The sequence below is a fragment of the Prinia subflava genome, chromosome 11, assembly GCF_021018805.1.
Source record: "Prinia subflava isolate CZ2003 ecotype Zambia chromosome 11, Cam_Psub_1.2, whole genome shotgun sequence".
Taxonomy (NCBI): domain Eukaryota; kingdom Metazoa; phylum Chordata; class Aves; order Passeriformes; family Cisticolidae; genus Prinia; species Prinia subflava.
The window spans coordinates 13,955,602-13,967,989 of record NC_086257.1 but is presented as its reverse complement, the minus strand read 5'-3'; the positions used below and the strand labels follow the sequence as shown (position 1 = coordinate 13,967,989).

The 12,388-nt window shown below is 40.3% G+C and overlaps 1 protein-coding gene across 1 annotated transcript in view; it reads right to left on the bottom strand.

The window, feature by feature from the left end:
• Nucleotides 1-11,467, bottom strand: part of ATP13A4 (ATPase 13A4) — a 36,533-nt gene extending 25,066 nt beyond the window's left edge. The window contains exons 1-3 of the mRNA XM_063408713.1: nucleotides 11,310-11,467; nucleotides 3,635-3,808; nucleotides 1,047-1,181 (exon numbers count right to left, since the gene is read on the bottom strand). Of these exons, the coding sequence (XP_063264783.1) occupies nucleotides 1,047-1,181; nucleotides 3,635-3,808; nucleotides 11,310-11,372 (372 nt within the window). The 5' untranslated portion in view covers nucleotides 11,373-11,467. The remainder of the gene's footprint in view (nucleotides 1-1,046; nucleotides 1,182-3,634; nucleotides 3,809-11,309) is intronic.
• Between the last annotated feature and the right edge of the window lie 921 nt (nucleotides 11,468-12,388).

Below are 12,388 nucleotides of genomic sequence, written 5' to 3'. Positions count from 1 at the left end.
TGTGCCAGTTAATTAAACTAGTTGGCACTAAACTCTCCTAGGTACATTATATATGTCCACAGCAGAAACAGTAACAGCTTTGCTCAGCTAAAGTTGGGTTTATATTGAAAATATGTACTGAAAATTGTTGTAGATATAAAAAAGAAATTCTATTAACTTAGAAATTTATTTCCTGAAAGGGAAAATAGTTCTTTTCTGAATTCCTCAGTGCAGTGCTCTAGTATCTATAATCAAGAGCCAGATATTAGCACATGTGTCATTTGCATTCCTATTGCTCACACAAACTTAACATGTAATGCCAAGCAAGGCACATAACTGAACTGTCTGGTACATGTTTTAGACATGGGATAATTACATTTACTTAGCTCATGAGGGACATGGAGATCTGCTTGTATCAATCCATCATCTACCCTCTCCCCAGTGTCTCACTAGGATTCAAATCTATGGAACTAGCAGACATGAGGATACATTTTTGCAAGAACAGTTACAGTGACTCCTGTTAACCTGATTCCAGAAAATGTACTTTAAAGAACAAATTGGTGGATACAAAGGCAAGGAAGCAAAATGTGTTGATGAAACATTTCTGGAAATACTGATGTAGCTCAGGCATTTTTCTGTTTTATTCCCCATCAGCTGCATTCATCCCTGTTTCCATGTTTCTGGGGCAGCTGCATTCAGTTCTGCACAGTCTCCTTTCAGACACACAGTCACCCCTAAATTCCCTGATTCCTATGGCAGGAATGATTTTTTGTATTTGGAACTCTGATTCTCCACTGCCACCCCAGTCTCCTGAAGCTCTCTTATTTACAACACAGGTTTTCTGTCACAAATAATGAGAATTCTCATTTCATAACCTCCCTCATAAAAAGAGAGGATTTTTACAGAGGCCATTACCATTGAGTACAGTTCTCTTCTTTTTCCACAGCTCATGTTCCTCAAGCTGCAAAACTCTTAGCTGGATGTGTTTCATGGGTCACTTTCACTCCATGAAGCAGGGCTGAGATTTGCCATCATCTCCCAGATGCTGCAGGAAATACTTTACTTACTTGCAAATTTGGCTTCATTATGGCTTTGCTGAAGATTGAGTCCTCCTCAGTGGCTGAATAATCTGATCTACTTTTGATAAATGCAGACACAGAGATCCATGTCACAGGCTTACGAGAATAAATCCGAAAATCATCCTGAGTGAGTATAGAAGAGAAATGTCACAATTTGCCCCAAACACAGACCAAACTCACTTTCACCTTGGTATCAATGATTACAGTAGCCTTTCTAGAGCACTGCTCTGGCTTTTTTTAAGGATTAACCAACAGAAGCCTCCCAACTCCTGTGACTTAGAGAAAAAATCATTAGAATAGGAACAGAACCACTGTCCTGTCAAAATATGAGTACTGCAAATACTTCAGTGACCACAGGTCTGGTGTTTGGCTGATAAGGATGGAATGTGAACACCCAGGTCAAGATCTAGGACAGGCAAACAGCACAGGACAATCTGAGATGCAGTGACCGTGCTGTAAAGGGAAGATCAAAAGAAACACAGCACTGTGCTGCAAAATGGATGTTTAGTGCCAGCACCTTTATAGTCACTCTTGAGTTAACACTTCATTGTGTTAAGAATGTGTGCCAGCACTTATGGCACTTTAGACAAGCTTTTACCACAAACTGAGTTCATGACCTTCCCATTTTTATAAAGTAAGTTGAACATTAGCACTGCCTGACAAGTGTTGGTAGTCTTGAGAGATTACAGCAACTACTGTAGTGAGTAGCCTCATGCTAAGTTGCAGTCCCAAACACTGAACTACCTGCCTTAGGGCCAGCTATGAGACTGACTTACATCCTGTGTGTGAGCAGTTTTACAGCTATGAAACTTTAATTTCAAAAGGGAAGAGTAAAAAAGATTTTTGTACAAGATATGAGTGCTTTGGAATAATTTAAGTGTTTAAAAAAAGAACTTTAACAATGTTTACATATTTACATATCTTATTTGCTTTTCTTCTTAAACTGGTCTTTTGAGTAGAATAACATTTATTTTCTGATATATTTAATTTAGATTTCAGAATCAGTAGACATTGGGATGCAGCTTGAGATGGGAACCAGTGAATAACACAGGTGCTCATCATTTGAACTAAAGTGAATTAAAATTTAATAACAAAAGTGAGTTAATAGGCTTTTATATTGCAAATGCAGAGATAATGATGACTTAAGAATTAAGGTTTTATGTGAAGCAAAAGATAATTCCAAGAATCAAGCTGATGAAATTACTTGTATCCTCATTAGCAGTAGCCATCACATTTGAGAACTGATATAATCAGAATGTAGCAAAACAAAACAAAACTGTCATTTTAACACAAAGAAACATGAAGGAAATCTTAAATTTTCAAACACCCAGAGCATATTTGAGAAAGCTTCTTGATAACAAGAACATACAGTATGATTCAATTCCTGTTTAATTACACAAAGGATCATTTAAAAACTCATTTGTTTCAAAAGTGCTTGGCATGGCACATCTTTTTAAAATTGCACACAAGAATAGGTAATTAAAAATGCAAACTGAATTGAAGATTAAAAAGGGATATTAAGCCTAAAATGATGTTTTTAATAAAAGAAAAAACACACTCTAAACTATTAGGATGCAGATTGTTTCATTATAAAGTATTCAATAGGCAGATCTGTGGTTTTCAAAACCTGGGATTTTAACTGCAAGCTGCTCTGCGCATTTAAGAAAGCAGCTCAAACACAGAGGCAATAAGTGATCCATTTTGCAATTGCAAACATTGAAGATGCCATTGTTTAGGAATCTTTGAAGCAGAACAAATCACATTTCTGGAAGTAAACCAACCCTGCCAGCTCCTGGAGTTTCAGGCTCAGCTGGGATTCAGACCCAAGTCTCAGGTTGCTTCTTTAGTGTTGCGGTTCCTTCCATGAAAAAAAACCACGATTTCCATATGTTGGAGTGCTACAGCACAGTCCTCAACAGATAGACAGCTGTATCAGGAAATTACTAGCAAAATATACCACATCTGAAAGCATTAACTGTAGGATTGCAAGCTTCTTGGACATGGGGCAGGGCTGATGGAAAATGGAAACCCAGCCAAGAAAACAAGCAGAGTAGGCTTGGCCTCTTGTGTGTACTGATCCCTCATGACACACTTGGACACTGCTGGGGACACTGCTAGACAAATCTTTAATTTGATTAAATTAGATAGTAGTTAAATTTTTGGCAGAGAGAGACATCTTCACCAGAACGGTCAAGTGAGGGAAACGGGATCTGCTGGATACTGCCAAACAAACAGATGCTTTAGAACCTGGAGCACAAGGCTACCATGTAGAAAGTACAGGGATGGTAGAAGGGAGGAGGAAGGACTGAGAATAAATAAGTTTGGAACCACAGATATTATGGGTTTTATCACCCCAGTGTCTCTCACCTTGTCTGATCAGCTGTTACCCTCCATCATCATCGTACACATAATTTATGGAGTACTTTGAAATTCTTTAGATCAACAGTGGTACACATAAGATATTATTGCAGGAAAACCAACAATGTAAGAGATTTCAGCTAGCTGGATACCTTACAGTTAACTCACCTTTCAAATAGCTACCTACTAGAGACTAAAAGATTAAAGTAGGCACCTACCGTTGTTCTAAGAAGAACAATATCTGCTTCTTCCAAGCTGCATCGGATGCAGTTCAGCCACACATCCCACTCTGGCTTCCAGTAAAGCAGCAGCCTCAGAGCCCCACAGGACAAGATGTATCCAGCAATGCACAAGGCCTTTCGGCAGCCTTGAGTTTTGTAGCCAAATATGTCCTGTACAGCAAAGAAAAGAGAAAATTTGTTACTATTTATCCTAAAGAAATGCCTGGAATACTATACTTTCCTGTCATATATATCCCACAGGTAGTGTTAGGTATGGTACTATGAAAAACAAGCCAGAGAACTTGTATTTGGCTGCTTTACATATCTTAAACATGATTACCAAAAATTTGCATCTTCAACAGAACTGTCCATCCACCTTCAAACTCCAGATCTGACCATTATTTTTATCTAGTTGTGAAACTCTGCATGAGACACTGTTTTGTGTCTGCATGAGGAGGAATGATAACAAAATATAGAGATTCAAACCTTCGTTGTGAGTCAGGAATTCAGATTTGACAGTTAGCATTTTTAAGGGTCAGACAGCTGCAGAGCTTAAGTAAATCTGCACCAGGGGATGGTGAGTGATCAGTGCAGAGCTGCTGCACTAGAAGGGCTGCTCCCTGCTCTAGCAATGATCTGCACGAATGCACCTACACTTCAGAGACTCAGCCAGTCTCCCTGCTTGGTCCTGAATGACACTGTGTGCCTGCACCAGCTGGGGCTGCTGTGCACAACCTGGCACAGACACAGCTTTTGCAGTTGTTGCCCTCTTCCATGACAACTCCAGTATGGGGATTTTGAAGCTTCTCAATGTGCCATTGGCCTAACATATAATAATTTTTATTGATAATTAATAATTAATAGTTGCTATTAATAATAATAATAACTGTTAGTAAGACCATCTAATGAACACTTGCATAATGCTTTACATGTTCAGAGGGCCAAAGGAAGCTGCTCATTTTAGTTGTATGAGTAGGTATTATTATTCCATTTTTAAAGCTGGGGAAATTGTTACAGTGAGGCAAGGTGACTTGCCCAAAACATCAAAGAGATGTCTGTCAACATTACATTTCAAGAGCTGCAAGTCTTGGTACTGTGGCCAAATTTCTTCTCAGTACTGCCAGCAGGGACTTAGTCAACATGAAATGAAATGTATACAGTAAATTTATAGAGGAGATGCAGCCTAAGATAAGATGGGAGATTCCACAGCTGCAATTACCTCAGATGACCAGGAGAATTTGCTAACATAAGGGTTAAGGTTCCTCAGTTCCCTTCTTCTGAGTATATCTGCAGCAACCGTGCAATCTGCTTCTGAGGATCAGATATCTGCAGCCGCAGATATTGCAAGATTCTTTTATAAGGTGAGAAGAAAAGGCAATGCAATTTTAAGGATGACTAATGCATAATTCCTGGTTCTGTGCTGGTGTCTTTGCTTGTTATGTGAAATGCAGGCCCTGCCCAGTGGTTCCACACATTGCCTCGGCACACCTGCTCTGTAGCATTCTCCAAAAGACACACTCTGTCATCCTAAGCAATCTCCAAGAGAATTCTAAGGGGAAGAAGTTGGCAACTGTGAAGTAAGGTAAACAACACAGGAGAGTGGCCTGCACTGCACAGGACCTGGTTATACAACCTGTGAGATACACACACAGTATTTTCAAAGGCGTCTATAATGTCTGAGCAGACCAAGAGAATAAAGTAACTCTGCACCAGATAGAAGGAAGCCCATGGAGGACAGCAGACAGGCAAGCTTGCTAGGAGGTATTCGGTGTGGCAGTCATGTGCAATTAATATTCCCATGCTCCTATAAACAGGTAAAGTGTCTCCATTCAACTCTCTCTAGCTGTAACCTTAACAAAAAGGTTAAAGAAATAGTGTCAGCACCAGCATACAGAATAATACATAGGACAATGGGAATTTATTCTTCACAGCAATTGCTTACTAGCAGGATCTAGATGCTTGGATCCAGTCTTCACAGCTTGTCAGCAAGACAAATGATCTCCCAAGAAGACAGAGATGCCTAAGGGAAGACCTGTTAAAAGAACACGCCTTCGGACTTCCTTCAGCATATGGTTGTACCTGGAATAACTGGAACAGTATTTTCAAATTGGGATGGGCATGAATATCAGGGTGGGGATGAACAGGATTGCTGCCATGTGCATCTTGCTTCTGCCCATGAATCACTCCTTTAATTTTCAGTTTTTGTGCCTTACACCCAATGTCTGCGAAGTCAGCAAGGCTGTACTAGTAGAATTAAAAAGAGAGAGGGTGGATGCTATGCATATGATTGGCAGTCATGTGGGATCATCTCCTGTTGGCAGTGTTCTTCTCCACTGAAATGTTCAATCATTTCCCAAGCCTGATACAACAACATAACCACAAAACTAGAGCAAACTCTGTATTTCTCTGTATTTTTGCCTAGGAAACCATGCATCAATATATGAAAATATGTATCTGAGTCTCCCTATGCCAGCATAAGTTTTAAGGCCATTTTTTCCAGAGTAGTTTCAATTCAAAAAGTGATTTGAATCCATAGATTCCAAGACACTCCCCAGAACCAAGCATGCATCGGTATTCCTAATCTTGAAATACAGAAGAGAGGCAGACAAGGAAAACAGCTCATCTTGGAAGAAAAGACCATGCTCTTTAAGACATCCATTATGCTGTGTGCTGGATCTTGCCGCTTCTCACAGGGGACTTTGGAGACAGATAGAGAGACAGATAGATAGAAGGACACCATTGAGCTGTTCTGACCTTTCAAGGGCATGATTTGCCATATAAACAGAAATATTGGTTCAGGCTTGTTGGTTCATACCTTGATGAGTGTGACATTTCTGAATTTGGCTATTCAGGAGTTCTACAAGGAGTAAGCTGGGAAAGAATAAACATCAGATGTTACCTGATACATCTAGATGTCCATGAAGGAATCTATTGCCAAAGCAAATAATTTCCCACCGTTTGTAAATGTCTAGAGCAGATCACCTGGGCCACGTCACTGAGAAGTAAAGCTAGGTAGGGAAATAGACTGAGCTCCAAATCTGACTTGTGCCAAAGTTCCCTGAGCCAGAACCTTTCAAGCTTAACTTCAGTACAGGATGTTCTGTTAGGTTGAGGAGATTTTTCTGGCCCTGTGCTTTCAGCTGGAGGGATTATAGCAATGAATGCTGCATTCATAAAAAAAAATTGAAACATGAATAACTCCTTGTTGAAGCAGAACCTTCTCACTCATCAGATAAGTCAAAATGAAATTCTTTAGAAGAATTCTCAAAACTATTATCTTCCACAAAAAAAGGTGAATGTTAGACCCTTGACAGAGGTATACACAATGCACATGAAGAAGGGAGGAACCAGGCAAACACATGGCGCAGTTTTGTTTAACCACTTGAACAACTTATAGTAATTAGGGTTTGGAAATTCTTAAAGCTTATTTAGGATTCACTCGGCTTCTGCTACCAAGATCTCCAAACAAATGAATGTCCACTGGCAAACAATACTTTCAAGGCTGGCAGAGGTCCTGCTGAGAGGACTGCAGTGAGAGCATGTCTGTCAGGTTAGTTTTATGTTGTTAAGGAAATAACTTTTGCTGTGTTTCATTTCGCTGTGGTGGTGCAGACATGGTTCTTTTGAAGAGGGTCTGATGAATACAGATTTGAACCTTGACAACTTGTCTGAGGCATGAACAAGTTTTTAGAGTTCAATAAATGCATTTGGCGTACAAAACAGCTCACAGTCAAATAATCTGGGTTCTTGAGTGCACCAGACTAGGAAATGGTGGAAAATAAATTGAAGATTAGCTGTCTGTAAGACTCCAAAGGGCTTCTCATTATCTCATAGGAGGTAACATCATCTACAAAATAAGTCGGTATGCAGTGTTCATCTCATCTCTATAGAATAATTTTTAATAAATTGTAGTGTATAGTAAAATTTTGTTTGCTCATCTGTTAACATCCCTTTTCTCTTGAGACTCACAACAGTCAGAAGAGTGACTGTAACAAAATGGTTTGACTTGTGAGTGAAGGGTCTAAGAAGGGGCCAGGATTATTGAACAGAAAAAGCTGCCAGACCTGCTCAGTGGGCAAGTAAGGCTCTTAGCTGCTTTTACAATCACAGAAAGACAGCATTCAAGAGCTTATCAATCTAGTGTCCAGCAAGTCTTTGTTACTTATGTTTAAAAGAAAAATTCTAACTTGCCTCTAACTGCCAGGTCATCTGTACAGCAGAATTTAAATGCAAAAGTCAAACAAATTCAGGCACTTTTTTCTTTGGTGAAAACAAAGCCTATAGCTACCATCAGGGAGCCTAAACAGTGGTTGTGAATGGTCATATTTCTAGCAGCCTCAACACCAGGTACCTTATTATGAACAACCTGTTGCTATAACAACAGATAATAGGATTAGACTTGAAAGACTGGCTAAGTTTCACAAGCAGTTTAATAAGAATGAATCTCATTCTTACCAACCAGAACTTGTTTCATCAGAGGTTTGTTCCTGTTCTCTCTGAAACCCGTAGCCAAATTCACTATTGTTCCATTAGCAACAAGATTGTACCTTTCAGATTTTATTTCCATTTTAAAACTTACATTTTTCAAATTCAAAGTATATAAAATTCTTGTATTAGATTCCCTTCAGAATTCAGAATTCCCTCAAAGGAGGCAGACAGCTGCCAAGATGAGCAGTAAGCTAGGGTTCACCAGCTGACTGACTGCAGTTCTCCCATTCCTTCAGCCACAAGCAATGGAGGAACATATGCTTAAGACAGGCTGCTGGCAAATCCTTCCCAAAGCAGTAGCCAGTCAAAGTCTATCACAATCTTTTGCACTGCAAGACTTAAGCTTCACACTTTAGGTTTTGTGCAAAGGGAATGATTATTCCCAAGCTGTGTAGAGAAGAACATCAAATTGGCAGAGAGCATAAAGTTGTGTTTTTCCTTCCTCTTTGTATTCCACAGTAAAGGTACTTCTTAAAATCTTAAGCAGATTTTTCTGAAGAGAATCATACTATTAGCCCTCTCTGAGGCAAGCTGCTGTGTCCAGAGTTCTCTCACTCTACTAAGATATTTCTGGTACTACAGATGGTTATGGAGAGTTTATCTCATGCTCTGGATATACTTTGCTAGGTTTTAGCTGCATAGTAGAAGAATGAACTTTCATTCAAGCAAATGTTCTGCAGCAATTCTAAAATAATCCCAAAGACATACACAAGGATATACAAGGATCTATAAGGCTAGATTTCCTAAGTCAGAGTGATTACTCTTAAATCCAGGACCATCTAGCACCTCAGCTGTACCAAGAAATGGAAATACAGAAGAAAACTTCAAAGCATTTCTTCTTATTAGAGTTCCCCAACTTTCCTCAGCAAATTGGACAGCTGGTTCAACACAGGGAACATTGCACACCCAGAGTTCAATTTAATTACTTGCATGCTTTCAGATTACTTGAACTATTCCACTCTGGAAGAACTGGCACTTGTACAGTGTCAGCTGTTGCATTATTAGACCAAAAGATCTGATCTTGTTTGGGAAGTCAAGAACTGCTTGTTAATAATTTGGTTCAGGTAGATTAAACTGACTGTTGAAAATAACATTAAAAATATTTTTCATGGCTTTGAATTTAAAAAAAGTAATTCTCTTTACTTCATATATCCTTCTTCACTCTACTTAAAGAGAGACTTCTTTTTCTTCACAGCTACTCTGATGTACATGCTTTCTTTTTTCCTTTCACACAAATATACACATTAGCTGTTCTTTTTCTATAGAGACATTACTTTTTTCTCATCCTCTTACAGTACCTCATACATCCTCAGGGATATCTTCCTCTGTCTCATAAATTTTTTCTCTCTTACATCTATGCAACAAACATGCATTCCTGCCTAATTTAGCATAATTTGGCTACAGTTTTAATTGCATTTTCTACTCAAGTGCTTTACAAGACTCTGTCCTTTAATTTCCATTTGGGAACCCCAGCTGAATGAGCACTGGACATACTCACTGCAGGCATGGAGAGCATGGCAACTGCTGGATGCTCTGGATTCATAGTGAAGACTGACTCAACACTGGACACACACAGCAGCTGTGCATGGAAAACCTCAGATTCACAGTGCAGATCCCTAAGCACTAGATTCAGGACTCATGGGCTCGGTATGATACTGAGAAACAAGAACATCCTTGGGATAACTGGCTCCATACAAGCACAGTCTGGGTATCCCAGCAGTGCATAGCTGGAAGTGAACATTCAGGGTACAAAAGTGTGACTGTACAAAGCACCAGACAATCCACTTAAACCTAATTAGCTCCAGCTCAATTCTGGCATTGCCAGAGACAGCACTAATAGTGGTGAGAGCACGACAGGGTGTTTATAGTCCTAGAAGGACAGGGCAGGGTGGAGCAGAGGCACAAGCCCAGCAGCTGTTTGGAGCTGGGGAGCAGTGGCACATCAGCACCAGGGCTAGAGCCAGGAGCGGGGTGCTGCCAGCAGCTTTAGTAACCGGGCAGCGGAGCCCGTCGGGTTCTGCATTGCACAGAGCTAATTAGTCCCCACCCTCGGAGCCAGTGCCTTGTGCTTCCCGCAGTGCTCAGTTGATGCTGCTGGGTGACTCTCTACTGCATTCCCCGGGTTTGCATTACGCAAAATGTGGCATCTCCCCTTCCCTGGATGGCTGAGGGAGCTATCTGAAAATCTACATTTTTCTTTGCAAGATAACAGGTATCCATGTTTGCACATGACACAGTCTTTTTCACTACAACAAGAATCTCAGTGAGGAGATTTTGAAGACTTCTCCAGGATTTCTGAACGTGAACAGTTGTGTCAATTTGTAACTGTGTTTCAACAGCAAAGCAATTGAAATCCTGCAGGCACTCACAGCAGTGCTCCAGTGGCTCTGCAGCACAGGAATTTTGAGAAGCACTGCATTTACCAGATATACCTAAGAACTGTTGTACAGCTGCATTGTGGATCTGACATCTCCAGCAGAATCTATTAGAGGGATAGAATCCATGTGAATAGCTGACTCATAACACACAGTAATGTCAAAGCAGCTCAGAAGCACTGAATTCACTTCAATCATGCACTGACGTTACTATTTAAGAGCAGTGCCATGCAGGACAGCAGAGATTTTGCCTAAACTTAGGACTTATTTCCAGATGTTACAAAAGGCATGCAAACACATTTCTCCTTGGGAAACTCTAGAAAGAAATATAGTAGTTCTGTATTTAGGAATCCCAGCTTCTGAGATAGTGTTGGCAGTTCAATAGACTGCATTTGCCAGTAATTTATGCAAATGCAACAGGTGTTTTTATGTTTTGGAAAAAGCCAGGGTTTCCAGTTCTCTAACTGGAGCTGACCCTGGAGATCTAGCTGTCAAATGGTTGGGGATGCCAGTCTGGCCCGTCTCTCAAGCTCATATTAAACCACCTCCATCTAGATTTGTAACACCACAAATAATCTGTTGAGCCATCATCCCCTGTTGGAGGGGACAACCGGTTAAATCCAATGGACACAACCAACCTTATTTTCTTTCTGCTAAAAAAAATATTATATCCCCTTTTAACTGTGTGTTTCTGCCAAGGAAACACTCCAACTAGCAATAACTCAATTACAGTCTGTAGCATTGTATTGTAGAACACGTGCCACCTTCTGCTTCAAGCTGAGAAAGACCTAGACAGAAGTACAACTCACCATCTCATTCTCTTCTCCCTGGTTAAGCTGTGCATAATGGTTCTTGGCAGGATTTTCCCCCATGAAATGACCCTCTGGAGACTTTCTACAGCACCCTCAGGACAGATCTTCAGCATAGTGTGCTTGAACTTCTATATTGAGGAAGTGCTCTAAGTACACACCTTCCTTATAATTCTGATGATGTTTGAAGTAGGGAGCTCCTCCCTCTCTGGGGTTAGCAGGTAACACTATCCCTCCTCCCTCCACTCTGTTGCTGGAGTTTTGCAATTGTGAGGGTTCATGCAGAATTCACTCAAAAACAATGCAAGAAAGAAAAAGTTCAATCTTACAAGTGTTTGCCACGATAGCACTCCAGAGCACAACTCTGGTAGGTGCAAGCAAGCATTGTTGGCACAAAACTTTTAGGGGAGGGCAAGAGGGCAGTATTTTTCTTCAAGCGATTATGGAATCACTGGAGACCAGGAGTGTGTCCAAATAAGAAACAAAATAGGCACTGCTGTTGTTAACACTCTTAGCAACCAATCTGAATTAAGTGTGCAGCAGTGATCCCCACATATGCCATGGAAAATAAATCAAGCTCTGGCACTGTAAAAAGGGGCCCCAGTTTGTGCAGGTGCATTTATACACTGACTCTGTATCAGGATTCAGCCAGGTAGGATCTGTAACCAGGACCTTTATTCATTATTGAGAATTTTCTCATACAATGTCTCCTGACATTGCCATATAGCTTTGGAACACATCACTGATGTTATTTACTCACTCCTGGGGAAAACTGGAGTTTCCCATTGATGTCAATAAGCTGGATGTCTCTGACCTTTAAATCAGAGCCAAAAGGAAGCTGGCAGGAAAACAACACTGAGAGTTTTATCCCCTCCTTTTTTTTTTTTTTTTTTTTTTTTTTTTTTAGGGCTGCATTTGTTCCTTAGTCTTGTGATTCATTCCCATTTCACTACTATTTCCTTGTACTTTGCTACTTTTTAAGAAGTTACTCAAGAAATATTTTAGGAGTGAGGTGAGGAAAGGCAAACCTGTTCTTCCAGCAAGTATGGTAAGAAAACGAAAACACTTCTTCGAGGGTG